This window comes from Saprolegnia parasitica (genome assembly GCF_000151545.1).
Source record: "Saprolegnia parasitica CBS 223.65 unplaced genomic scaffold supercont2.5, whole genome shotgun sequence".
Classification (NCBI taxonomy): Eukaryota; Oomycota; class Saprolegniomycetes; order Saprolegniales; family Saprolegniaceae; genus Saprolegnia; species Saprolegnia parasitica.
The window spans coordinates 948,488-973,320 of NW_012156399.1; the positions used below are offsets into that span (position 1 = coordinate 948,488).

General features: G+C 61.1%; 12 protein-coding genes across 12 annotated transcripts; 4 read left to right on the top strand and 8 right to left on the bottom strand.

Annotated features, from left to right (window-relative positions):
- Positions 1–326: 326 nt before the first annotated feature.
- Positions 327–1,149, top strand: SPRG_02230 (hypothetical protein). Its single transcript, XM_012340779.1, has one exon. It carries the CDS (start codon positions 332–334, stop codon positions 1,100–1,102), a length of 771 nt encoding a protein of 256 aa, XP_012196169.1. The 5' UTR covers positions 327–331; the 3' UTR covers positions 1,103–1,149.
- Positions 1,150–1,560: 411 nt separating this feature from the next.
- SPRG_02231 (hypothetical protein) lies at positions 1,561–5,667 on the top strand. The gene is made up of 4 exons (XM_012340780.1): positions 1,561–1,625; positions 1,674–2,034; positions 2,083–3,728; positions 3,786–5,667. Exons 1-4 carry the CDS (start codon positions 1,611–1,613, stop codon positions 5,613–5,615), a joined length of 3,852 nt encoding a protein of 1,283 aa, XP_012196170.1. The 5' UTR covers positions 1,561–1,610; the 3' UTR covers positions 5,616–5,667.
- A 478-nt stretch (positions 5,668–6,145) lies between these two features.
- SPRG_02232 (hypothetical protein) lies at positions 6,146–7,250 on the top strand. The gene has a single exon (XM_012340781.1). It carries the CDS (start codon positions 6,164–6,166, stop codon positions 7,208–7,210), a length of 1,047 nt encoding a protein of 348 aa, XP_012196171.1. The 5' UTR covers positions 6,146–6,163; the 3' UTR covers positions 7,211–7,250.
- A 510-nt stretch (positions 7,251–7,760) lies between these two features.
- SPRG_02233 (hypothetical protein) lies at positions 7,761–8,955 on the bottom strand (the record flags this gene model as incomplete). The annotated part of the gene is made up of 4 exons (XM_012340782.1): positions 7,761–7,974; positions 8,017–8,183; positions 8,235–8,531; positions 8,572–8,955. 4 exons carry the CDS (start codon positions 8,953–8,955, stop codon positions 7,761–7,763), a joined length of 1,062 nt encoding a protein of 353 aa, XP_012196172.1.
- A 159-nt stretch (positions 8,956–9,114) lies between these two features.
- On the bottom strand, positions 9,115–9,932 carry SPRG_02234 (hypothetical protein). Its single transcript, XM_012340783.1, has one exon. It carries the CDS (start codon positions 9,922–9,924, stop codon positions 9,160–9,162), a length of 765 nt encoding a protein of 254 aa, XP_012196173.1. The 5' UTR covers positions 9,925–9,932; the 3' UTR covers positions 9,115–9,159.
- Positions 9,933–10,151: 219 nt separating this feature from the next.
- Positions 10,152–14,982, bottom strand: SPRG_02235 (hypothetical protein). The gene is made up of 18 exons (XM_012340784.1): positions 14,724–14,982; positions 14,576–14,672; positions 14,486–14,530; positions 14,360–14,432; positions 14,013–14,311; positions 13,672–13,959; positions 13,387–13,629; positions 13,084–13,340; positions 12,809–13,040; positions 12,451–12,764; positions 12,222–12,400; positions 12,031–12,177; positions 11,555–11,979; positions 11,177–11,510; positions 10,926–11,135; positions 10,819–10,879; positions 10,573–10,772; positions 10,152–10,528 (listed from the first exon to the last, which is right to left on the bottom strand). Exons 1-18 carry the CDS (start codon positions 14,970–14,972, stop codon positions 10,291–10,293), a joined length of 3,891 nt encoding a protein of 1,296 aa, XP_012196174.1. The 5' UTR covers positions 14,973–14,982; the 3' UTR covers positions 10,152–10,290.
- Positions 14,983–15,107: 125 nt separating this feature from the next.
- Positions 15,108–15,323, top strand: SPRG_02236 (hypothetical protein; the record flags this gene model as incomplete). The annotated part of the gene is made up of 2 exons (XM_012340785.1): positions 15,108–15,143; positions 15,177–15,323. The coding sequence occupies 2 exons, from the start codon at positions 15,108–15,110 to the stop codon at positions 15,321–15,323; spliced, it is 183 nt and encodes a 60-aa protein (XP_012196175.1).
- Positions 15,324–15,356: 33 nt separating this feature from the next.
- Positions 15,357–16,095, bottom strand: SPRG_02237 (hypothetical protein). The gene is made up of 3 exons (XM_012340786.1): positions 15,619–16,095; positions 15,525–15,574; positions 15,357–15,458 (listed from the first exon to the last, which is right to left on the bottom strand). The coding sequence occupies exons 1-3, from the start codon at positions 16,025–16,027 to the stop codon at positions 15,399–15,401; spliced, it is 519 nt and encodes a 172-aa protein (XP_012196176.1). The 5' UTR covers positions 16,028–16,095; the 3' UTR covers positions 15,357–15,398.
- A 167-nt stretch (positions 16,096–16,262) lies between these two features.
- On the bottom strand, positions 16,263–17,063 carry SPRG_02238 (hypothetical protein). The gene is made up of 3 exons (XM_012340787.1): positions 16,644–17,063; positions 16,546–16,595; positions 16,263–16,496 (listed from the first exon to the last, which is right to left on the bottom strand). Exons 1-3 carry the CDS (start codon positions 17,032–17,034, stop codon positions 16,443–16,445), a joined length of 495 nt encoding a protein of 164 aa, XP_012196177.1. The 5' UTR covers positions 17,035–17,063; the 3' UTR covers positions 16,263–16,442.
- Positions 17,064–17,422: 359 nt separating this feature from the next.
- Positions 17,423–18,162, bottom strand: SPRG_02239 (hypothetical protein; the record flags this gene model as incomplete). Its single annotated transcript, XM_012340788.1, has 2 exons — positions 17,423–17,917; positions 17,965–18,162. 2 exons carry the CDS (start codon positions 18,160–18,162, stop codon positions 17,423–17,425), a joined length of 693 nt encoding a protein of 230 aa, XP_012196178.1.
- Positions 18,163–18,979: 817 nt separating this feature from the next.
- Positions 18,980–21,796, bottom strand: SPRG_02240 (hypothetical protein; the record flags this gene model as incomplete). The annotated part of the gene is made up of 2 exons (XM_012340789.1): positions 18,980–20,780; positions 20,834–21,796. The coding sequence occupies 2 exons, from the start codon at positions 21,794–21,796 to the stop codon at positions 19,020–19,022; spliced, it is 2,724 nt and encodes a 907-aa protein (XP_012196179.1). The 3' UTR covers positions 18,980–19,019.
- Positions 21,797–22,603: 807 nt separating this feature from the next.
- SPRG_02241 (hypothetical protein) lies at positions 22,604–24,761 on the bottom strand (the record flags this gene model as incomplete). Its single annotated transcript, XM_012340790.1, has 4 exons — positions 22,604–23,961; positions 24,008–24,309; positions 24,360–24,465; positions 24,518–24,761. 4 exons carry the CDS (start codon positions 24,759–24,761, stop codon positions 22,604–22,606), a joined length of 2,010 nt encoding a protein of 669 aa, XP_012196180.1.
- Between the last annotated feature and the right edge of the window lie 72 nt (positions 24,762–24,833).

The following is a 24,833-nucleotide window of genomic DNA, read 5'->3' on the forward strand; positions in this document are numbered from 1 at the left end:
GGCCACCCAGCTTAGCGGTTCATTGTCTTAGCGGTTCATTGCCATAGCGGCTCATTGCCTCGTTCATGCAGGAATGTTAGAACGTCGCGTTGGTTTTGCCGCATTGGCGAGAGCCGTCATGACGTCTGGAGGCTACGAGGTTGTACCTCAGGTGTACCTGCGTCTGCAGAGCGTCGTGCCCTTGTAGTAGCTTGTCAGGCTGGTCTGGCGGGGAGGGGTGTGGTGCGCTTCGCGATTGGTCAAAAGTCGTCTGGAAAGCCAGCTGGCGGCCAATCACCGGCGTTTGAGACGCTTTTGCACCAAAACCAACTCATTTTCTTAGTGGGCGACGATGACGACGATGGCAGCGCTGCGCGAAGAGAACGAGCGCCTGCGCCGGGCCCTCGCGCAGCAGGAAGACGAGTACGCGACGGCGCTCAATGAGCAGCGCGAGCTCAAGATCAAGCATGCGCAGCTTCTGTACCGGCAGCGGCTGCGCCAGCGACACCCGTCGCTCGTCATGAAGGAGCACGACACGCCCGAGACGTTTGACTTTCATCGCCGCGAGATGCGCATCATCTTGCTCGAGGAGGCGTACGAGCACATGCTGCGCCTCGCAGACAAGGGCGCGACGTGGCTCGACCCCAACTCGGACGACGACGTCGAGCTTTTGGACGAGCATCAGTCGTTCCACCGATTGCACCGCCATTGGCACCGCCACCGCATGCCGGCCGACCTCGAAGACACGTTTGACGCTGGCGATGACAACGACGACGACGACCCGACGATTCCGATGAACCTCGAAGCCGACTGCTGGAAGGACCTGCTCAACATGTACGCCAACGGCAACCCGCAAAAGCTCAAATACCTCACGTCCTGGGTCCGCTACATCCTCCTTGGCGGCTCGATTGGCACGCCTGACGCGCAGTTCCGCGCCGGCGTCGAGCTCACGTACCTCTCGAGCGAGCTCATTGAAGGGTTCTCCAAGATTCTCATCCCGGCCATCCAGCAGTACCGGCCGGACCTCGAAGTCCACGTGCTCACAAAAACCGTCGTGGACCGGAGTCTCCGCATCGTCGTCATGCCCCGCAAGAAGCCGCTCTCGCCACCGCCAGCGTCGTAGCGCAGGACGCCGTTTATTTAATACTACTTCAATACTAGGACAGACAATAGTGTACATGCAACGCCCAGTGGATGTTTCAAAATTCTGTTCGGAATCCGATTCCAGCTTGGATGTCAGACCGACGTTTCCCCAGCGTCTCATGCAGACGCCGAGAGCGTTGTCGGTGGCGCGGGCGAAAGCAGCGTACGTACACTGTACGGGCGGCGCTGTAATAGGCGGTGATGGCGAACTCACACGCCCGTCCCCTGCCCCACTTCTGCCCTCCTGTCTTTCTCAGATGAAGGGATGCTGGATTGGCCAAAAGGCGGTAAAAATGCGACATGGAGGCATGTGATTGGTGTAATAATTCTTTTTATAGCCAATCGCGCGGCGCATCCACCGTTTCCCGTCAATGAGCCTATTTTGGCCAATCAAACCGATGTAGCCGAGGTATCGCGCATGCCATTGGCTAAAAAGATGCGTCCGGTCCCGAGCACTGTTTCGCAAGTCAGTTGACACGAGGCGAACGATGGAGGCGTCCAAGGTAGAAGGATACCCGCGGTCTTGAGGTCGAGGCTCATGCGATCGGTAGGTATTTATCCCAGACAAGGATCAAGTCTGGCTGCCAGCCATCGTCACGAGCACGTCCGGCTCGATCGTGACCGTCAAGGTCGAAGAGCACGACGTGCGCGGGCAGAAGCTGCCGCTGGGCATGAGCCTTGGCGCCAACGTCGGCCGCACCATGGTGATCGACCTCTCCAAGCCTGAGATCGTCGAAGTCATCCAGGCGCGGACCGTCAAGTCGTCGAATAGCAACGCCACCATTAGCTTGCCGCTGCAGAACAAGGTGCAGACCGCGACGAACGGCTTTGAAGACATGATCTCGGTCGACCACTTGCACGAAGGCGCGATCTTGTACAACCTGCGCCAGCGCTTCTTTGGTCTTCTCCCATGTACGTCCCGATGCCATCCATGAACGAGGCCGTCATGGATCTACGTAGACACGTATACGGGCAAGATCTGCATTGCTGTCAACCCGTACCAGTGGCTCACGCTGTACAGCCCCGAGACGATGCAGAGGTACATGGACGGGTCCCGCGAGTGCAAGGCGCCGCACGTGTACGCAGTCTCGATGGAAGCGTTCTTCCATATGCGGTCGCACAGCCTCAACCAGAGCATCTTGGTCTCGGGCGAGTCGGGTGCCGGTAAAACCGAGACGACCAAGATCATGATGAACCACGTCGCGACGCTCTCGTCGCATCTCTGCGCGTCGGAAGCGCAGACGTCGATCATCCACCGCATCATCCAGTCCAACCCGCTGCTCGAGTCGTTCGGTAACGCCGCGACCACGCGCAACGACAACTCGTCGCGCTTTGGCAAGTTTACGGAGCTCCAGTTCGACGTCAAGGGCCACCTCATGGGCGCGCGGGCCCACACGTACCTCCTCGAGAAGTCGCGCGTGACGCACCAAGCGCCCGGCGAACGCACGTTCCACATTTTCTACCAAGTGCTCGACGCCGCGAGCTCGCACCTCGCGCACCTCGACTTGTCGCAAAAGAGCTTCCGGTACGTCCGCCAGGACAAGGTCCTCGCGCTGGAGCACTCGTTCCTGGAGACGCAGTCGGGCCTCAGCATCGTCGGCATCTCGGACGCGATGCAGGCCAACCTCTGGCTCGTCCTCGGCGCCATTCTGCACCTCGGCGAGGTCGACTTTGACATGGTCGCAGGCGACGTCGACTCGTCCTGCGTGCAGCACAAGGCGTCGCTAACCATCGTGGCCAAGCTCCTCGGGATCCCGCTCACGGACCTCGAGCAAGTGCTGACGCACCGCACGGTCGCGGTCGGGCGCGAGGTGATTGCCAAGCCCATGACGTGCGACCAAGCCCGCGACTGCCGCGACGCGGTGGCCAAGTCGCTCTACTCGACCATGTTTACGTGGCTCGTCGAGCAGATCAACGCGGCTATCGGCGTGCACTCGATGGCTCACTTTATCGGGATCCTCGATATCTTTGGCTTTGAAGCGTTTGACCACAACTCGTTTGAGCAGCTCTGCATCAACTATGCGAACGAGAAGCTGCAGCAAAAGTTTGTCCAAGATGTGCTCAAGACCGTGCAGGCCGAGTACGAAGAGGAAGGCATTTCGTGGTCGCATGTCACGTTTGCCGACAACCAAGACGTGCTCGACCTCATTGAAGGCCGCCTCGGTGTCCTCAGTCTTCTCAACGAAGAGAGCTCGCTCGCGACGGGCACGGACGCCTCGTTTGCGCACAAGCTCTCGGCCGTCATGGACAACCACGCCCGCTTTGAGACGCCGCGCCTCCAGTCGAGTGCGTTCATCATTCTGCACTACGCGGGCAAGGTGCTCTACGACACCAACGGCTTTCTCGACAAGCATCGGGATGCGCTTCTGCCAGACATCAAGCGTGTGCTCTCGGAGAGCTCGCTGCCGCTCGTCCGCACCATGTTTCCAGCGACCTCGACGACCCAAGATGCGTCCAAGAAGAAGCACAAGCCCGCACCGCGCCAAACGACGCGCGCGGTCACGGTCGGCACGCAGTTTAAGGAGTCGCTCGCGCAGCTCATGGAGAAGATCTCGCATACCAACGTGCACTATGTGCGCTGCATCAAGCCCAACGCGCTGAAAACGGTTGGTGGATATATCGTCTTGTCTACCAAACAACGAAAGGCTCAAGACTGTATGTAGCCGCATGCGTTTGACCACGCGTCGGTCGTCGACCAGCTGCGCTGCGCCGGCGTCATCGAAGCCATTCGCGTGAGCCGCTCGGCGTACCCGTCGCGCGTCTCGCACCTCGACTGCCTCAAGAGCTACGCGCTCTTGGCGCCGAGTGTCACGAGCTTTGCTTCCGACGTTGTGACGCGCTCGAGTGAACACGCGCGCACCGACTGCAGCGCCCTTCTCGCCGCGCTCTTCCCCAAGGGGCACATTGTCGACTACCAGGTCGGCGTCTCCCGCGTCTACTTTCGGGAAGGCATTCTCGAGGCCCTCGAGGCCCAGCGCGGCGTTGCGCTCACGTCGTATGCGATCCGAATCCAGAAGCACATGAAGCGCTATCTGTGCCGGAAGCGGTTCGTCTCAATTCAGAAGGCGACGATCAAGGTCCAGTCGTACCTGCGTCGGTGGCACTGCCAGCTCCAGTACCACCGCCTCCGGTCGCGCGTCATTGCCGTCCAGGCGCGGTACCGCGGCCACATTGCCCGGCGCCGCGTGCTTGCGATGCGGACCAAGCGCGCGCTCACCAAGCTCCAGGCCGTCGTCCGCGGCTTCCTCGCGCGGTCGCGGTTCCTCTCCATCAAGGCGGCGGTGAGCAAAGTGCAGTCGTTCTGGCGCATCACGTACCTTCGCCGCATCTTTGTCAAGCGGCTCGCGCAGGAGAAGGAGCGCCGGGCGCTCGGGTCCAAGGTGCTCAGTCTCCAGTCGCAGCTCGGCACGAGCAAGAAGGACCTTGGCAGCAAGCCCCACAGCGGCGAACTCCTCTCGCCCAACCGCCCGCACACGGCCCTCTTCAACGAGTCGTCGCAGGTTCTCGGGACGCTCGCGGCCGAAAACAAGGCGCTGCGGGAGCAGCTCGCGCGCCAAGAAGACGAGATCAACGGGCTCAAGGAAGAGAACCGCAAGATGCGCGACGCGCTCCAGGCCAAGGAGCTCGAAGACAAGGTCAAGAACCTCAGCCTCAAGTCGCAAGAGGCGACGCAGATGGCGTACCTGGCGCACCTCGAAGAGGAGTACGAGAAGGTCCGCGCGTTCCTCTGCAACGTGTTTGAGCTCCCGAGCGAGGTCGGCGTCCTCAAGACGACGCCGCCGTCCAAGGAGGAGCTCCTCAACGCACTGCCGCCGCCGTCTGCGACCAAGCCGTCAAAGGACTTTAGCGTTGCGAAGAATGAAGCGTTTACGCTGCTGCAGCGGTCGGCGACGCGGCTCTATCGCACGCGCTCCAAGGAGAGCAAGCGCGGCAGCTCGCGCCGCGTCAAGGACTTTTGGGACGAGATCAAGACGAACGCGCCGCCGCTGCCGTACACGCTGGGCTCGACGCCGTGGAAGCGACTGCTCACGGACTGGGCCCAAGGCAACCCGAAGAAGCTCGACTACATGACCCGCTGGCTCCAAAACGTCCTCGAGGGCGGCGACGTTGAGAACGGCCAGTTTCCGCTCGGCGTCGAGCTCAAGTCGGTGACGCCCATGATGCTCGAGGGGTTCATCCAGCTCGTGATTCCCAAGCTCGCCGAGCGGCCGGACGTCAAGGTGCACGTGCACACAAAGGAGTTTATTGGCACGAGCATGCGCATCACGCTCGAGGTGAAGGAAGGCGTGCCCAAGATGCGCCCCGTCAAGCTGCCCGACGGCGCGCCGACAGCGGTCAAGCCGCGCGACACGACGACCGGCGGCCTCGACCAGTGGGGTCGCCACTCGATCATGTCGGTGCGGGATCGGCTCAGCCTCGCGAGCACTTCAACGAGCGAGTCGCTGCGGTCGACACAGTCGAGCTCCTTGTCGTTTACCGAGACGCGCATGTAGTTAGTTGGTTTCTCTTGCAATACACCATGCCTGTACGTGCGTTCATTTCCGCATCAACCAAGCTCACAGAAAATCCTACCTAATAGTACGTGAACGCAGTCGGGCACCGAGTCCACGCTATCAAGCTGCGAGTTTCGCCAAGGGCTTGGGTTGTCCAGCGTCGCTACAGTCAGCACTCAACGCGGTGCCATACCGTCGAGACGCCACCAGGCATCGCTGTCATCCGAGCTACCACTTGGAATACATTGATATGAGATCTCACAGTCTAGTCAGTAGACGATTCCTACTACTAGTAGTAGACCACTTGTTTTAGTAGTAAGGGACTAATAGAACTGAACGCTCGTGGACTGCATAAAAGCAAGTGCAAGGTCCACTGTGGCCAAGTCATCTCTGTGGCAAAGCTCTGTGGCAAGGGATTGACTGTGGCGACGCACCAAGCGGTGCCAGCATCCCACTCTCACGTGACTCACTCCGCCGTGCACGAGCAGCTGTACGTAGCACATCCTGCGTCACATTGCCATTGCCACAAGACGAGACAGAAGAAGACCATGAGCGAGTCGATGGGGAGCATCTCGGGTGTCCAGCCGCGGCCCGTGTGGATCGCGGGTTGGCTCTACGAGCGGTACGGTCTCGGCTCGTACAAGGCGCGCTATTGCGTCTGCAAGGGCAGCGCGCTGCACACGTACAAGGACGAAGACGTCTTCAACGGCCAGCTCAAGCTCACGATCGGCCTTGCGCACATCGAGCCGTATGCTGACGAGCCCCATGCGTTCCGGATCAGAGATGTGCGCGGGAAAGCGCGGATCTTCAAGGCCCAGGACGCCGAAGACTGCACCCACTGGATGGCGCGCCTCCGGACGGCGATGCTCGAGGAGCTGCCGGCGTCGCCATCGTCGTCGTCCCGGTCGTCGACGATGTCGTGGTCCATCGCTGCGACGCCCGGCGCCGAGCCGCTCAGCGCCAAGCCGATCAAGATCGACCTCCTCGACTTTTCACCGCCGCCCGAAATCTCTGTCGACGACACGCCACCGACGCCTCTGCCGCCGCGCCAAACCAATGCCGAGTCACCGCCTCGGCGCTGGACGTCGTCGCTCAAGCAGTTGTTCAAGTCAACGTCGTCGTCGTCGTCGTCGTCGCTGACCGACGTCGTGTCGGTGCCCATTATCACGTGGGGCAACGCGGCCAACGCCGGCCTCGCGCGCCAGCTCGAGCGACTCATGTACGAGTGGTACCGCGACTGGGACTCGGGGCGGCCCATGAGCGCGTGGCGCAGCGTCAAGCCGCAGGTGTTTACCTTGCACATCAACGGCATCCACGTCGAGGACGAGCGCCCGGTGCTCTTCTCGACCACGTTTCCGGCGGGATTTACGTGGGAGGTCTCGAGTCTCTTCTCGGCGACGCCCAAGATCGCCTTTGCGTGGCGCCACGCCGGCAAGTTTACCGGCCGGTTTGACAACCTTGCTGGCAACGGACGGGACGTGGCACTCCAAGGCTTCGCGGTCGCCCGCGTCGATGTGCACGTGCAACGTCTGCTCTGCCTCGAGCTCTTTTTCGACCCAGCGCCGCTCGTCGCGAATGCCGGCGTCCCATATTAATCCTTGATGATGGAGTATATTGTCTATCTTTCTGCGTCCCACGTGATTCTACGAGCATGTAAAAATTATGCTTGACATGGACGCGTCGAGGACATGAGGAGCAAGGTGCAAGCCGGTGCGAGGAGCTCTGGATGCAGCGCGGGAAGGGCAATTCGTTTCGGCACTGCAGTGGGACGCGACTCTTTCGCTTGTGTCGTGCCACGTGCGATCGTTGATGCTCGGATCTGAAACCATGTGGAGAAAACACTGTATGCAGTATAAACAGTGTATGGTAGAGGATCGCGGGTCCGGTCCTTCACCATAATCGCGCTCTTATACCCTTAAACCCTCCTCAAGTACTCTTCGTGGTCGAAGCGACGAAGGAAGTCGCACGACTGGGTGGCATGGGTGCTACGGAAGCGAGTGTAATGACTGCCACTGGAGATGTGGACGTCGCGCTGCCTCCGAGGCCACTTCAATCCGGAGCACTGTGGACGACATCACGACGTAACGCTTCCGCAAGGATACTCGACTTCAAGAATACCTCCTACTAGATGCAAGTACACTTTTTCTATCCCTCGACAGGAGCGCTCTCGCCACGCGGCAGGACGCCTCGGAGCGTCGTTGCGAGAAGCTGTGCGCAAAAGCTGTGGTTGTTCAAGGCCCCGACGCGCGCGACCGCCTGCTCGTTGGCCGCCGCCTCCACATCCTCATCCTGCCGCATCGTTAACAGAAAGAGCTCCGAGATGCGCGTCGTCGTCGCGTCCAGTCGGTCCATGATAATCCTAAGACTGTGTACAATATTGTCTTTTGCTATGGTGACGCACCAGCCGTTCGAGAGCGCAGCGTGTGGGTTGTTGACGCGCGTTTCGTCCGTGATGGACGAGCACACGAGCACGGCGCGGTGCGGCGTCTCAAAGAGGCGGTAGAGCGCGTGGTCGCCAGCGCCAAGGTCAAAGTACGCTGCATCTTCGCCCAGCGCACCGGTCACGAGCTACAGCAGTCGCCTTTGAATATGATACAAGAAGAGGAACAAGCTCGATACGTCGTGGTCGAGGTAGGCGGCCGTATTGCCAGGACACGCGTTCTGGAGGTAGATGCGCCGGTTGCTCTCGACGATCGCCTCGAGAGGCGCGGGCATCTCAATCTGCTGCTGCAGGATCATGTACGAGACGCTCTCCGTCTCGGCGAAACGAACGTCAAACTCGATCGGCCGGCAGCAGCTCAGTGCGTGCGTTGCGTGGTGGTACAGCCGCGTCGTGAGCCACGTGAGGGCCTCGCCGCGATGCGTCGCTGGGAGTATCTGGCACTGGAACGACGCGAGGTGCGGCAGAACGTGGTCCTACCAGCTCATGAGCGCCAATTCCCATAGCTTGGCGTACAAGCGGCGACGATGGCACGCGACTCAAGCACGTCGTGAGGACGTACGCCAGCTGCCGCGTGTAGTGGAGCTGGGCCTTGAGCGCGCTATTGGTCAGCTTGGCGGTGCGTGCGCTGTCGACCAGAGCGATGGCCACGTCACGCCACGGCAGCGGCGACGACGACCGGGCCTCGAGCTCGGCCGAGAGCGCCGCGACTTGGTCGCGGAGGTACTGTGCCTGGAGCCGCTCGCGCCGGCGGTGGTCGCGCAGCCGCTGGCGGTCGTACGTGCGCTTGCGGGCGACTGCGTCGCTCTCGATAGCGTCGTCCTCGGCGGCGTGTTGCGCGTCGTACAAGATCTCGCGCGACGAGTACACGTCCTCGCCGATCGCGGTCGTCGGTGCCATGGTATTCGGCCAAATCAGATGGAATGCGCGCCCAAGTGCGCGCACTTGACGTGCGCCCACGTGGCAAGCTCTCGTTGCACGACACCATCAAAGGCGATCGCATCCAATGCTAATATCATCTTTGCTCTGTCGTGGCGTGGGATCGAGACACACGATTGTCGACTCAAAATCGGTTCAAAAGACTAAGTTACGTGGGTGAAATGACTAGACCCCTTGGAGCCAGCCAAAGGGCGCGACTGGCAGCGCCGACATGGGATGCACGAGGTTCTGTCCGGCAGGGAACGGCCGCAGTAGCATCGGCGGCATCAAACTTCCAAGCTCGCTTGGCGTGTCCAGACGCCTTCGCTTGGCCACGCTCGGCACAAAGTACTGTGGTGCAATCGGCTGCAAGTCGGCCGGTCGCTTCCGCGCATCGTCCGTCGTGTCGTCGTCCTCGTCGTCGTCTTCCAAAAGCAGATCAATGTCGTTCTCTGGGAACGGACACAAGCGCGGTCCCGTCGCGTGCGTCAGTAAATACGCGGGGCGGGGCGTCAGATACGCCGGCGGCGACGCCTTGTTCTGCTTTTGGAGGTATTTTTGAGCGTGCGTTCGAATTTGAACCAGCGTGCGCGTGACGACGAGGTTGGAGATGTGCTTCCACGACTTGCCGTAGCGCTCAAGGCCCTCGAGGAAGAGCTCGTGCTCCTTCTTGGTCCACCGCCCTGTCTGTGTCTCGACACCCGTGCCGCTGGTAGGCGCTGTCTCGTCGTCGCCGTCGCCATCGTCTTCGTCGCTGCTTTCCAGGAGCTTCTCGACGCACGTCTCGTGCTGGTGTTGTTGCTGCTTGGGCGGGCTCGGCAGCTCCAAAATCGTCAAGTCGATTTTGGGCGAGGCAGGTCCGACCGACGAGAAGGCATGCTGCACGTCGGCGCCCCACTCGACGCCAAAGCAGTCGAGCGCCGGGCAAAACACGATCGGGTCCTCCACCATACCGGCGATTTCGCAATGGACGCGTGCGAGAAGCTGGGCATTTTCTGTGCTAAATTAAGGCGCCTAATTATACTGCGCGCCATCAACATGGCCACCGTCGGGTAGCTCGAACTTCAAGCCCAGGTTCCGCCATGTTTCCAAGTGTCTCTCGTCTGCATGTCTACGCCGCCCGCGGGCATGTCGCTGTGCAAAGTCAAATACAGTATGCGCAGAACCGCATACAGCGATCTCCAGCTGCCACGTCGTCCCTCGAATTTGCACTTTATATTTTAGGGGCGCTTGGCGTCCTGCACCCTTTTCGTTGTTGCCATCGACGACAGTCGTACGCAGAGACGCATTATAACATGTAGTACACGGTCGCGTCGTCTAGGATGCTTCATGGGGCACCTGCATATCAAAGATTCCAGTGGCCGTCGCCACCTCCCAAAACTCGGACGGCTCCATGACCCGTGTCTCGTTGATTTTGTCGCGCAGCGCCTTCTTGAAGCGCATCATCTTGACGTGGATGTCGGTGAGCTCGGCTGTGAGCGCCGCGCGCCGAGCAATGTTGGTGTCGCGTTCGATCTTGGTGACGTAGACATTTTCACTCGCGCCAACCATTTTTCTACACGGCCGTCGGCAGACAAAAGACAACACGACGAACCGTACCGGTGGTTGTGGTAGTGTTCGCCGACCGCATCGTTGGCGAGCGCCCAGAGCTCGCGGCGGCTCGCGCGCACCTGCACCATCTTCTTCTCATACCCGACACGGCGCCGCACGAGCATGCGCTTGGTGCGCTCGAGGAGCTCAACTTGCCGCTCCATCAAGCACTTTTGCTCCTTCATTGGCAACGAGTAGATGCGAGACGCCTAGTACAGCAGTCGCACGGTTCCGCGCCAAGCACAACGGACGAACCAGTGCGCCGCGCACGCTCTTGAGGTAGACGTCTTTGGCTTCGAGCACGAGCTTGGCACGTCTACCGCAACACGTTTGCAAGCGACAATCGGGGAGGGTCGTCGTACTCGATGGCAGCGATGCGACGGCCGAGCTTGCCGCGATAGACGCGCTGGACGAGCAGCGCGGCTTTCGTAAATGCCGTGCGCATGTGCGACGTGAAGCGCCGCGCGAGGAAGCCCCGCGTGATGCGCTCCATTTCGATTGCACCAACGAGGCGTCGGTACGCGAGCCGCCGCGCACGGTAGATGCAGCGCCCTCGGTGCCCTCGGTAGACCCTATGCGCGGAATGACAAGGTGCGCAAGACGTGCGACCGACCGCTGCAGGTCGAGCGTTAGCGCCAGGAGTAGCGTGCGTCGCTTTTGGTAGACGACCCGGCCAAACCAGGCAATGAGGTACCGACCAATGCAGCGACCGGCCTGGATCGCGCGCCACGCGCCAAGCCGCGCGACGCGAATGCGATGCATCGTCGCGCGCACCCAGCGCTGCAGCACCAGCGCAGCGCCTCGTCGGAGAAAGCGCCGGCGGTACAGAAGCTCGACTGCGTTCTGTCCCTGGACGGCGTACGTGCAGTGCTGGATCTTGCGGAAGAGCCGGGCGCGGCACCGACCGCGGTGGCCTCGAAAGACCCGCTGGATCAGCCGCGCCGCCACTAGCCAGAGTATGATGCCACGAGGATATCGGATGGCTGCGTACAGTCGCCATTGCGCGCGAGGCGGAGGGTCGCGACGCCGTAGAAGCGATGCACCGCTCGGTAGGTCCGGAAGCGTCTCTGCACGCGGCGCACCGCGGCTTTGGCTCGTGGCCAATGACGCATAGCGATGCGCTGGCGCCCCCACGTCTGCACCCGAATCGCCGCCGCCACAATCTGCTTGCGGTACGAGACGAACCAGACGCGCGTCCGATGCATGCGGAACGTGCTTTGAATGCAAAGGGCACCCGCGGTCCACTCGGCGCGCCGGCGACGCACGGCTCGGCGCGCAATGCCTCCGCGCACGGCGGCTTGCATCGCTGTGACATGTTTGTAGAGGAGCCGGAGCATGGCGCGAAGGCGCTCGAGGCGATAAAACCGACGGTAGCTGCGCTGGATGAGCCGCACGTTGCGCGCAATGGCCCCACAGCTAGCCACGTCATGGCGGTTATTCCGACCAATGAGACGGTGGGTCCAGTACCGTTGACGGAAGTCTCGACGGCGCAAGCAGCGCTGGAACCATCGCACGAGACGCGTGCTAGCGGCGACGAGGATCGCGTGGCGCCGTGCCGCTGCCTCCCGTCGCCCGCGGTGGCCCCGAAAGACGCGCTGGAGCGTGCGCGCATGCCTACGCAATCATAAGCGCAAGTTCCTGGCACTCGCAACGCGCACCCATGACGCCGGTACAAGTGGTGCTTGGCCGCCCGCTGCACGCAAAGCGAGAGGTGGAGCACGACCTCCCTGTAGGCGCGCACGCGGCGCCGGCAGGCGTTGCCTCGGTAGATCGCTTGCACGTGCAGCAGGATATCGCGGCGCTTTCCGTGTTGCAGGGACCGTAGGTAGACCACCCACTACGGAGTAGTAGGCGGCTCGTCGTGCGTCCACACCCAGTGAACTGTACCTTGAGGTGCGCGCGGAACGCTCTTTGTATACGACACGCGGCGCGCCGCTCTCGGAGGCGCTTGCGCTTCGAGACGGACTGCAGCGTCAAGTCTCGCTGCCGCCACTTGCGCGCGCAGGCTTGGAGGAGCTCGGCCGCAGAGTACTGCGCGAGCAGCTTCTCAAAGAGGACGCGCCATGTTGTCGCCACCGGCTTCATCTCAAAGACCGACATCTTGGCACCGGGTTTGGAAGGCGATGCTGGCTCGGCGGATGCGCAGAAAGGCAGAGCCAGCGTGCACCGTCGCAAGCAGCTCTCCGTGAGGCGCTCGCAGCCTAAACAAGTATCAAATATACTGGATGCTTGGATCCACGACGACCTCGAAGACGCACGTCGCGGAGCTTGTCGCAGCCCGTGACGAGGGCGACGAGGCCGTCGTCCGTGATGTTGGCGTTGCCCGTCAAGTCGAGGAACCGGAGCTCGATGCGGGATGCTGCGAGCGCGAGCAGCGACTGGTTGGTCAAGTGCGAGCAGTGGGAAAGGGTCAAGTGCTCTAATCGGAAGAGACTCGACGCGATCGCAGCGACGGCTTTGTCGGTGAGCTGCGGACACTAGTCGCCGCATCTACCAAGTCTTTCCAAATGCTTCGACTACCTTGGACAAATGCAACGTGTGGAGGTCGCGGCAGTGCCGGGCGACTGCGATCACGGCGGCGTCATCAATGGGTGTGTCCCCAACGTAGAGCTCCAAGAGGCTGTGGCAGTTGGCGGCCACCAGCATGACACCGTGAGTCGAGACGCGCGGACCGCCCGTGACGTCCAAGCTCGTCATACGGCGGCAAAGCTTGCTCAGAATCGCAAGCGTCTCGTCGCCAATGTCGGGGCGTCCGTAAAACAGCTCGTTGCGGCACCCTCGTCACCGTCATTAGGCCCTTCTCAGTTAAAACTCGCGGGATACCCGACAGCACGAGATGGCGCAGCTGGGTGCAGTGCTTGGCGACAGTCATGATGCCGGCGTCCGAGATATGCGAAAGCCCTTGCAGGTTGAGGTGTTGGAGGTCCGTGCACGCGCCACCGATCGCGTCGAGGCCATCGTTGTTGATCTCGTAGCAGTTGCGCACGTTGAGGTACTCGAGCAGCGAGACGTGCCGCTGCGTCGCGTGCGTGTCGGTGTTTTCCTTGGAGAAGAGATTGGCGAGCCCTAGGAAGAGGTGTTTTAACAGGTACGATCGCGCCATGGTACCTCTGGACGTCACGCGGTAGCAGCCGTTCAAGCTCAGCCAGCGAAGGCGCGTGCACTGTGCTAAGAGTAAGAGGCAAAAATCGTTGATCTGGAGACAGTGCGCGAGATTGAGTTTCTTGAGGCGGCGACACCCGCCGACGAGCCAGCTCACGGCCGCTTCGTCCAGATCGAGGCTCGGGATGTCCAGTGTCTCGAGCACGCCCAGTGTCTTGCTCGTCTCAAACGCGAAGAACGCCATCGACTGCACTTGGAGGCAGTGACCGAAGGCAAAGTACGTCAGCTCCATCTCTACACCATACATCCCATGTTGTCAGGTATCGATCTCTGCGGCAGAAAAGGACCGTGCTTGCAGTCGGCCACGTCCGTGATGCCCGCGTCCGTGATGTTGCGACACTTGGAGACGTCGAGGTACCTTGTCAGCGCGCCTGGCTGGCGCTTGGTCGTCGCGACGCAGTGCAGGAAGCGATCTGTCACCGCGGGGCAGCCCATGGCGCTGAGCGAGTGCAGCTTGGTGCAGTCCGTCCAAGTCGCAATGAGCACGTCGCTGGAAAAGTTGCGGCACTCGTCAATGTGCAGCACGCTGAGCTGCGCTAACGTCCGGCGAATCAGCGTCAACGTGGCGTCCGTGAGGGCCTCGCATCTAGGACAAGATACTCTGCCTTCCATATCCGCACCATGCGACGCGTACTTGGCGACACTGAGTGTGTGGATGAATTTGAGTTTGCCAATGTGCTTCATGCTACCGTCCGTCACATCCGTTTCTATGAGTTTGTTTTGCGAGATGAGGCAACCGTATGGCCTCCATAAATCGGACCTCGAAGGAGGAGGGTGCGGCACACAGACGGCTTGATGGGCACACCTGCGCACTTGATAGTTCACGTGTCTCATACTCGATACTGCGTACCGGGCGGTATCGTTCGGAACGCGAGTGTGCTCAACCAGTCGTTCACGCACATGCCGCTAAAGTCCAGCTCCGCCTTTGGCTGCTTGTGGAACGAGTCCTAGCGAGTGGCTTCAGCACAGCTTTCCGCTAGGAGAAGATGAGAAGTCACCTTGAACGAGAGAAAGGCCGGCGGCGACGTGACGAGCGCGTCGAGGCCACCGACGCGGTCGAGGATGCGCTGTAGCTTGGCACTGAGGCCGTACGGAGCGCCCGTCGCGTTGTCGCGGTCGCGGAGGCAGTGCAAGTACACAGAGCGGGCGTACTTGAGCTCTGCGAGCTCCGCCACCCAGCGAGCGAGGGTCTCCTCCGAGAACTTGGGTGGTACCTTGCGCAGGCCACCGGGCTTTTTCGGGGCCATCGTATTGCCGCGTCGCTTTGAAAGATCGCGATCCGCCAATCCCGTGCTTGCAAAGTTCTGTGGCCAATCCAACGACAGATAAATCGCATCGTTTGCACCAATGGCATTGGGCCACACCCTGAAACCAACCTCGCGATGCACGTCGCAGCGTGGCTCCTCCTCACAGCCCTCGTCGCCTTGAGCGCTACGACATCGCTCGCCAAGGCGTCCTTCACGTACGGCGAAGAGTGCGTCCTGCGCCAGAACCAAGGCAACACGATCGACATGCTCCAGCGCCAGCTGCGCTCCAAGTCGGCCCTTGACATTCGCCGCAAGTGCATCGAGCTCGGCCTCAACTGTGGCGGCGCTTAGGTCCAATGCCACGACCGACCGACAGATAAGAAAAGCTCATGCAACAACGACTGTATTCATTCTCTGCACTCCGTCTTACTGGGCAGCGGGCGCCGCGGGCTTGAAGCCAGCCTCGACGAGCGCAGCCTTGACGACCTATGACGCACAACAACCGCGGTAAGCATCATCAATCTCGTGGAAGAAGAGGCTGGACGCACGCACCTCGAAGGACGGCGAGCGGCCCGTCGTGAGCGCCGAGTGAATCTGCTTGTCTGTAGCACAGGATGAGCATGTACATGCATGGAAAGATGCGCACCGTTGATGTAGACTTCAAATGCGCCCGTGTTGGAGAGCATCTGGCGCAACGGCGAGAGGATCATGATCATCGGGAAGACGACGAAGCGGTACTGGTTGTACTTTTGCAGCGTCTCGTCGGGAAGCGGAAAACCGATCGCATTGAGAATCTGGTCTCCGAACATGACGATGATCGTCAAAATGGCCTGGAGCGTGATTGTGATGCGCGACCACATGAGCTTGGTCGGCGGCAGCGGGTAGTCATCGCTCGTGATGGCGAGCTGCGGGAACTGCCGCGTCAGCTTGGCCTCGAGGTTTGAGAGGTGCGCCGGGAACGCGACGCTGTCGTAGAGAATGCGGACGACGTCGCCCGTCTTCTTGACCTCCGACGACTTCTTGGTGGCTTGCTTGGCGCGCTTCTTGGTCGACATGCTACCGAGGGATTTGACTTGTGTGACTCACAGCCTGTCTTTGCCGCTTCAATGTGGTGATAGGTGGCCTGTTGCCATATTTAAGAGGGCTCATGCCAGGATGGGCCACAAATAGGACGGGACGTGATGTGGCACATGTGCCGAAAATAAACGACAAGCCCTTGCGCTCTCTTGCCCACCACAGACGCTATACCAACATACGTGGCAGTCTGTGGTCTCGTTGAAGGCCGAAGAAGGTCAAGTGACTTCTTATTTGCTTCGACGCAGTGGAGACCGGTATCTCTCGACGGCGATACCAACGCTAATGCAGTACGTGACGCAATGTTCTAGATGCTAATCGTCGAAGCATCTCATCGCGTGAGCGACTGATGCACGAGTCGCCTTGCACATGCGCTGTCTAGGCCAGCTACCTCGTCTACTTGGCGTTCATGGGCCGAATGTTCTTGTCGGCGAGGATCTTCTTGAGGGTCTACATGTACCATGACGCATCCTGCTGCATCCTACATCCTACAGCGTACCTCAAACGTCAAGAGCGACCGCGTCTCGAGCATGGAGTAGACGAGCTCATCTACAGACCGAATCCGATCCAATCCGATTCAAAAGCGCGCAGGGATACCGTTGAGGTGGACTTCGAACGCGCCCGTGTTGGAGAGCATTTGGCGCACGGGCGACAGCATCATGACGATGGGCAGCGCCATGAACTTGTTCTCGCGGTACTTTTGCAAGTAGACCGGCGCCAGCTCCAGGCTGAGCTTCTCGACGATCGTTTCGCCAAACATGATGGCGACGACGAGCACGACCTGGATGAGGAAGACGAGCGTGACCCACTTGGACTTGGTCGGCGGCAGCGGGTACGACTTGCCAGAGGTCGCGAGCGCCGGGAACTCGCGCGCGAGGTTGCCGCTCATCTGGTTGAAGAGCGTCGCGAAGGCCGCCTTGTCGTACTCGATGCGAATGCGGTCGTCCGACTTTTTGTCCGCCACCACGGTCCGCTTCGCCTTGCCCATGTCTCTCTGTCTGTGAACGGCAATCTCGCCAACAGTGCTTCAAACGAAACAGCTCTCGATACAAGAACATATCGTGTAGGCAGGGCAAGGGTTGCCGTCGCCGAGCCATGGTGTTGCCACGTCACCAACCTCCATATCGAGCACTTATCGAGTAGTACGTGCGAGCCATGTCCGCATGTGCCCACGCTATGTGGACGCGAACAGGGTAAACCAAAGGACCGCAACATGCATGTTGAAAGAAAGAAGGGGCATGCCGTCGCCGCTAGTATTGATAGTAGACCTCACCGCTCTAGCATGGACGAATGCAGTCCATTGGACCGACGGTCCACAACGTAGAAGACGTCCTGGCCACGTCTCTAGTTGCGTGAGTGTCTTCGATTGGCGGACTCTATGCTACATGAACGACGGCGTCGTCGGCACGCAGTCGCCGGTCTTGGACGCGACGGTACTTGACGTGGATCGTGTAGACGCGGCGTGCAGCACTCGCGCTGGCTGCCGCGCCAAGCACGCCGATCACCGCGAAGAGCACGGTGTAGAGGCCGACGAAGGACATCATGCCAATAAGAAGGACCGTCAAAAACACGGCCACGACCTTGGTGCAGTCGCAATCAAAGTACTTGTCGCTCGCACGAAGGCAGCGCTCCGTCGCCGGCGCGATCCGCTGGCAGCCCATAAAGATGGCCATCGCAATCGCCGTGAAGAACAGACTGATGACATAGTAGGCGACGAAGCGCGGGCAACCGATCGACGCGAGCCACTCGTTGAGCGCCCGGTCGTCGTCGGTCCAGGAATGCCGGCGCCCTCGCGTCTTGCTCTGCTCGACGAGCCAGATCATGGCGCACCCGAGCAGCACCACAAGGAGCACGACGAGCACGCGGAGCAGCTGCGCCATGCGCAGGCGCCGCTGAACTCTGCCGCTTCGCTCGGCACCTCGTACAAGGCGTAGGCCTCGCCGCAGGCGTCGCAGTGCGTCACCGCCGACGCGTTGATGACGCGCCACGCGTCCAAGCAATCGCGGTGGACGTACGATGCGCAGCCGCAAGGCGCAATGAGGCCGGCCGTTGCGCGGCGGTAGCAGCGCCAGCACTCGAGCGGAGGCGACGTCCTGTTCACGATTGGCGTCTCCATGGCACCGAGCGCGTAAGCTTCCAAGTGACACCATCGAACGTTTGCACTATTTGAGGGCCGCACTTGATGGTCACGCCATCTGCGTGCTCGTCCATCTGGCTTGGCGATTGCAGAGAGCGGCTGGACGATTGGTTGTTGGGTGCGGGTGTTCCTTTGCGGAGGATATTGCATTAGTCCAGCAGCTCCAATGAGACAGAGCCGGCTACGTCAGGCTCCCGGACCTCTCAGAGAAGCATTTGTCGTCATCCTCGGCTATGTAGCATCGAATAGGACGCTTGAAGCCGCTTGGATCGACGTTGTAAATGTGTTGCGTATTATAAAACGTCCCCTCGCAATGCACAGTAACCACCCGCTGCAGCAGCTCGTACCGCATTCCAGCACCGGCATCTGCGAGGCGCTATCTGGTGCACAAGCCGATGCAGATTTTGAACTAGAGTGGAAGAGCGAACCAGTGCTTGTGGTCGCAGTGCCAATCTGCTGACGGTGGCACTTCGCACATCGTTTCCATGCTCGGGTTCTGGTATCAACAACCATTCTGGTTGGGACCAAAGAGCAGTTGAAACGTTACTGGACGCTTGGTTGGTGCCCTATACCGTGCAAGGCTACGTACAAGCTACAGAGCTATCAAACACACACGATAAAGGTCATAGCATGGTCATCTCAGTGCACCACAGACTCTAGTAGACGACACGACGTTCGACCCCTCCAACACGAGCACCTCCACCACAGCAGAAGCACCTCTGCGTGCGCAACAAGCTATGCGTAGACACACTCGGAGCGCGATGTGAAGAGAGACAAAGTCGCATTCAATATAGACCGGTTGGTGTGTCGGTTGACGACACCGGGCTAGGTGAGGGCTAGGGCAAGCATTGAGCGTCGAGCTCGTGCAGGCGGCGCCTGAGCACCTTGACCTTGATCGCGTCGCCATCGCGCTCCTGCAGCGCGCGCGAGATGGCGAAGCTGTTGGCGTCGTGGTCGAGCTTGGTAAAGGTTCCTTGGACCACATCCTTGGTCTCCAACTCGCGGAGACGCAGGCGCGTCGGGTGGGCAGCGACAAAGGCGCGGGCGACACCGCACAGCGGTTGCGCACTCGTCCACTCGAGGACGACGCGGTCCTGTCTCGGCGCCAGCAGAAACTCGCGGAGCTCGGCGCAGCAGTGGCAAGTGCAGTCGATGACCAAGTCGCGCTGCGCAAAGTCTGCCAGAAGCGCCGCGTTGGCAGCGAGCACGCGGCAAGCGGCCGTCGCGATCTTGCAGTAGAGCGCGACCTCCTTGGGCAGTCGCTGCGGGAGCTTGGAGAGGACCGTCCAGACCATGGTCCGGTGCGCCGCGACGTTGCCGTCGGCGGCGTCGAGCCAGCGGGCGACAAACGGGTCGAGGAGCGCTGGCGCGTGCGACTGGTACACGTCGAGCGCATCCAAAATGAGCAAGCCGAGAACGTCGTCTTTCCCAATCGCCGAGTTCGTCTGCTGCGCATAGTGCGTCATGAGCACATTGAACTCGAGCGTGGGGATCTCGTGCAGCGTAATAAGGTGCGCGAAGATCGCGACGCAAGGGCCCACGCCGTCGGGCGGCGTCGCCTTGAGGAAGACGGCGATCGCGGCCGCCAGGTACGGTCCCCATGCGCACCAGAGCCGGCTCCCGAGCATCTTGTCCGTGAGCATCTTCTGCGCCTCGAGTACTTGGAGGAGCGCGAGGATCGCCGAGACGGGTGGACCAAACCCAATCGAGCCGTCGGGCACTTCCAAGAGCACGAGCGTCTTGAGCCAGTCGAGCGGCAACGCCGGCGTGTGCTGAAGCGCCGCGTACGCTGGCACGAGGACGCACAGTGGATCAAAGAAACCCGGGTACGTCGCGGCCATGGCCTCGACGCGCAGCGATGGCAGCTGGTACGCGAGGGTCGCGCGGACGAGGGCATCCGGGAGCTTTCCTTGCAGCCGCGCGCCGTCGAGCGGGCCTACCCAGAGGTAGTGCTCGAGAGGAACTCCATCACGGACGATCGTCATCATGCTCTCGAAAGTCCCGTTCGCCTCCTCTTCCTCGTCCTCATCCTCATCCTCGTCCTCGTCCTTCTTGACTCTTGGGAGTTTCTGGGCGACGCACGACTGCAAGAGCGACGCAAAGCCGTGCTGTATGTACTCGCGCGCGAACGGCACGTCGAGGCGAGGGCAGACGGGCGATACCGAGACGCCGGCCAAGCTCGCGAGGAGCCGGTAGCCGTACGCGAGGCCCGCCCACGAGGTGCCCCAGCGCACCAGCACGACGCTCAGCGCGCCGATGAGCTCTGCGGCGCCAAACTGCTGCAGCGCCGCATGCATTCCGGGCGCGAGCGCCTCGAGCCGCATCTCATCGCGAAGGCCGACGTGGTTGCGCCAGAAAACGTCGACGAGCGCTGCGTCATGTAGCGCGTTGAGGCCGTCGCAGAGCGGCGCGCAGAACGTCCGAGGACCGGCAAACGGTGCCCAGACGATGTGGTCATGCGGCCCCACAAGCTCCATGATCGCGCGGGCCAAGGAAGGCAAGGTCGGGAGGCCGCAGAACGTTCCGTCAACGTGCGCGGACCGTTCGTGGAGCGTGCGCACGGCGGCGTCGACACCGAGGAGGCGCACGCGGTGCGTCTTGCGCCAAAAGCGAGGCCCGTGCTGCGGTACGTAAAGGTGGTGCTCTTGACGTCCCCATTGTAGAGAAACGCGGGCACGACGACGCCTTGGAGCGTCATGTGCGGCAAGTGCAGCGCCGGGTGCAGCGTCGCCGAGGCCACACAGATCGACTGCTGCGCGCTCGGCTCTTGGAACGTCGCGAGCGCCACGTCATAGACGTTGGAGGCCACGAGCGCTTGGGCGAACGCAAGGTCCCTGCCGCCGAGATCGTCAAACGACGTGGCGTAGCAGCCTCGCTGCAAATGGTAGCCCAACACGTTGTACTTGGGAGACGACGGTGATGTTGCCGCGGCCACTAGGAGTGCGATCGCGTCGTCCATGCGTGTCGGCGGTGGCAGCCATTCCAATGGTTCGTTGGCGTAGACAAGGTTGTAGACAGCGAGAACGCGGTGCCCCGACGTCACGGGCGTCGTCGAGATGGCGGCTCCAAGCGTCGCCGCTGCGAACGTAAAGCGCGTGAGCGTAGCGCACGTTAGCTCCGTCCAGTCGAGCGCCTTGCCGTCGAGGCTAAAGGCGACGCCACCGCCCTCCACCTGCGACGGCAGCGCGATGAGCAGCGTCCCGAACGTTGTCGGCGACCGTTGGGCGAGCAGAAGCGCCGACGTCGAGCCGAGTGCGTCCACGACAAGGTGCGAGAGAGCCGCCTTCAACGCGACGTTGCACCCGAGCCGGCGGCGGACTTGCGGCAGGACGCAGCGGTCGATCGCGTCGTGCCAGTCGGGGTTTGCAAACGAGAGGCGCGCCGCGGGCACGATACCGGACGGGTACTCAGCACGGATGGCGTCGGCGTCGGTCAATCGCAGCGGGAAGGGCACCACCTCGTCGAGGCCGGTGACGCGCAAGAGCGGGGGTACGTCGTACGGCAGCTGGTGCCGCAGCGCAAAGTCCGCGGGCAACGGGAGCTTGCGCAAGACGGCCTCGAACGGCGCCTTGTCAGCGTCCAGCGGAGCACCTTGGCGCGATGGCACACCCATGCGGCGAATTCGGAAATGGGTCGTTGGAGGTCTTCTTGCCCTTGGTCGAGGCTGGCGTCCAGGGTGTGGCCTCTCAAAAGGTCGTTTCACTGAACCCATTTCTACACATGTCGATGACGCACCGCATGTGTTGCGCGCTCGTGCGGCAGGCGAGGCTCGAACCCTCGGTCTGCCGATCGCGTTCCTCCAGCCGCCAGAGTCAAGCGAGGGTCCCGTCGCTGGTCCCGATCAGATTCACTCGTCGGCGATTGGTCGGTTCACACTTGGCCGACCAATCCCGTGTCGACATTCTAATGGGCCAATCAGCGACCCGCATTGCGTATCTTGTGACGCCGCCCAGGCAAGCAGCATCGGTGGTAGTAGCCTGCGCTCGCGGCGGTAGGAAGAGCGTCGTAAGCTCTCTACTGATGCACAGCAGACATCTCTGCTGGCGGATCTTCTCAAGGCCATCGCTACATGTCTTGCAAAGCCGTGTTCACAAGGACAGTTGCGGGCTCTTCATGCCACACCGGTCCTAGCTACAGGTCCTCTCTGCGTGTCGTACATCCAGCGGCGATGCTTCTCAGTGTTGCGTGCGGCTCGAGGCGGTATGTCGCGCTTCGAAGCGCCGCCACATATGCCTCAACATTTCATCGGAGAGACGCTACATCGTGCTTGCGTGCGATCTACTGTACTGGTACTGGTATCTGCACCTGGTGCGACGCCAGCACACTCGCCTGCGCCTCGCTTCGCAAGAGGTCGCGACCAAGGGACACCATCTTGCGTCGGTTGGTCTAAATAAATAGTGTTAAATTAGGGATCTATCAACTAATAGCAGCGAATACGCTCGTGCCATGGCAGGTCCAAGAGGTCGACCTCGCCGACCCACTCGACGCGCTCAAGCAAACACGCGTCGAGCTGCAGCAGCTCGCACGGCGGTAGCGCATGGTGCAGCAATGCGCCCGTGACGCGCATGCGGTAGACGCATACGATTGGGCGCGTCAGACGCAGCGTCACGTACTGCAGCGGGTCGGTCATCCACGTAATGTGCATGAGCTTGAACAACGACCGCCGATGCGGGTCGACCTGGATCTGCGCGTGGACTTTATTCAAATATGCCGACGTCTCTCGCGCCGACGCGGACCACGCCGTCGTAAACATACTCCGGTGGCAAAACCGCAGCAGCGTAAACGGCATCGTCGTGGCGTACGCCAGTCGCGGGGTCGTCGGCAGGAGCCGCGAGCTCAGATAGACGAGCAGCCACGATAGCACGAGGTTTTTCACGTCCGAGCCAACGCCCCAGTACCGGTAGTTGGTCGGCAGCGCGTGGAATTCGCGGATCAGCGCCACCTTGGAGCTTGGAACGACGCGGCGAACGTGCAGGAGACTCGTGTCGCGGAGCGCAATGAGGCGCACTTCAAAGGCCATCGAGAGGAACGAGACGAGCGGAAGGAGGTAGCCGCGAAAGCCATACAGCGCTTGGCGGTCGCGGTCGCGGCGACCGAGTACGAGCAGCGCCTTGACGCAAAGGCTGAGCACCCAGACGTTGCGCATGTGGCACGTGAGCAAAACGATCAAGTCGTACACCTTGCGCTCGTCCAGGGAAAAAGTCCCGTTGAGGGTGCCGAGTTGCATGTAGATCGTAAAGTACAGAAACGGTGCGTCAATCAAATGCGCCAACGCAAAGAGGAGCACGGGTAGCCAGCTGCCGTAGATGACGACTTGGGCTGGAATGCGGAGCCACAGGGTGAGCGCCGCATAGAGCGTGCGGAGCAGCGGTGCTCTGCGGTACTTGCGCTCGTGTCGCCGCGCGACGTAGCACCCAAAGATAAGCGCCATCGTCCGGCTAATGTTGTAGAACTGACCGAACGTGCGCAGGCAAGCCGTGAGCCGGTAGTACGAGCGCGTGTTGGTGCGCCCGAGGCCGCCTTCGTACCGGTAGTCGGCAAGGTACACGGTCGAGCAGTTGACGCGAAGAAGCACGTCCGAACAATTTTGAATACGGAGAAGTGTCACGACATCAAAGGCACTCAGGTAGCTTTTGGCAAAGCCGCCGGCCCACGGACGGAGATCGTCGCTGCCAACGACGATCGCCATGTCCACGCGCTGCGTCGTGAGGTCAACTCGGCGCTCGGCCGCTTGTAGTTGTGCTTGGATCGCGGGCATGAGGCGAAGGGCGACGCCGCCTGGCACGTCATCAGAGTCAAGCGAGCCGAGCCATAAATCGCTTACCAAACGACTCAAAGTCGGTCCACGGCTGCTCACAAAAGAGCGCCGCTTGATCTCGCGTCGGGTCGCAGAGGTCGGCGGTCGACGATGTTACGTAGTGTGTCTGCACTCGTCGCCAGTCGCGCTCCTTGATGCCCCCAAAGGCAAAAATATCGTTGATGATATCGACAAAGAAGTAGCTGACGCGCCACGAGCCATCGCCGTGGGCTTGCACCGCAGTGACAACGTTGTCGAGCATCGTAAGCAGCTCGAGCGGGTGCAAAATGCTGCGCGGACAAGGACGGGTGTACGCAAAGCAGTCGTGCCTATCTCGCAACTGTCGATCGATCGGATGGTGACCTTGCATTGTGCGTACCAGCCGCCGACGTCGAGCGCTGCGACGACCGTGCGGAGACCCACCGAGCACGTATCAAACTTGTAGCTCCAGACGTTGGCGAATGGACTCGAGCTCTCGATGGATCCTGATGCGATACTTCAACATGCGGCTGATGGACTGCGAAGGAGTGGGAGTACCGTTGATGTGTCGCTCGATGGCGATGATTGGGTACGCGTACGGGCCAAAGTTGGCATACAGCGTCTCGGTTGTCGCAAAGTACGTTGCCGGGAGGTCCTTGAAGCCATATCCGCTGCGGGGTATGTCGGTGAAGAAGAGACAGTAGGACGTGAGCGCCAAAAGCACCTTGGACCACGTCAGCGGCACGTCGCTATCGAGGTCGCTGACGCTGGGGCCGCGCCGGGTGCGCTGGAGCCGTCGCATGTATCCCGGTTTCCGCTGTGGTTTTGAAAGTGCACTTTCTCGCGCAACGGTTTCATCCGGTTTCAGATACCG

Bases quoted from the DNA above. Each gene is read 5' to 3' on its own strand.
- SPRG_02230 (XM_012340779.1), top strand. From the start codon at position 332: ATGACGACGATGGCAGCGCTGCGCGAAGAGAACGAGCGCCTGCGCCGG.
- SPRG_02231 (XM_012340780.1), top strand. The intron at 2,035-2,082 runs GTACGTCCCGAT...GGATCTACGTAG, and splicing joins CTTCTTTGGTCTTCTCCCAT to ACACGTATACGGGCAAGATC. The intron at 3,729-3,785 runs GTTGGTGGATAT...GACTGTATGTAG, and splicing joins AGCCCAACGCGCTGAAAACG to CCGCATGCGTTTGACCACGC.
- SPRG_02232 (XM_012340781.1), top strand. From the start codon at position 6,164: ATGAGCGAGTCGATGGGGAGCATCTCGGGTGTCCAGCCGCGGCCCGTG.
- SPRG_02234 (XM_012340783.1), bottom strand. From the start codon at position 9,924: ATGGTGGAGGACCCGATCGTGTTTTGCCCGGCGCTCGACTGCTTTGGC.
- SPRG_02235 (XM_012340784.1), bottom strand. From the start codon at position 14,972: ATGGCCCCGAAAAAGCCCGGTGGCCTGCGCAAGGTACCACCCAAGTTC. The intron at 13,960-14,012 runs GTCCTTTTCTGC...TGTATGGTGTAG, and splicing joins CGTGGCCGACTGCAAGCACG to AGATGGAGCTGACGTACTTT. The intron at 11,511-11,554 runs GTACGCAGCCAT...TACTCTGGCTAG, and splicing joins CCTCGCGCGCAATGGCGACT to TGGCGGCGCGGCTGATCCAG.
- SPRG_02237 (XM_012340786.1), bottom strand. From the start codon at position 16,027: ATGTCGACCAAGAAGCGCGCCAAGCAAGCCACCAAGAAGTCGTCGGAG. The intron at 15,575-15,618 runs GTGCGCATCTTT...CCTGTGCTACAG, and splicing joins ATTTGAAGTCTACATCAACG to ACAAGCAGATTCACTCGGCG. The intron at 15,459-15,524 runs GTGCGTGCGTCC...TGTGCGTCATAG, and splicing joins GCCGCTCGCCGTCCTTCGAG to GTCGTCAAGGCTGCGCTCGT.
- SPRG_02238 (XM_012340787.1), bottom strand. From the start codon at position 17,034: ATGGGCAAGGCGAAGCGGACCGTGGTGGCGGACAAAAAGTCGGACGAC. The intron at 16,596-16,643 runs GTATCCCTGCGC...TTCGGTCTGTAG, and splicing joins GTTCGAAGTCCACCTCAACG to ATGAGCTCGTCTACTCCATG. The intron at 16,497-16,545 runs GTACGCTGTAGG...TGGTACATGTAG, and splicing joins GGTCGCTCTTGACGTTTGAG to ACCCTCAAGAAGATCCTCGC.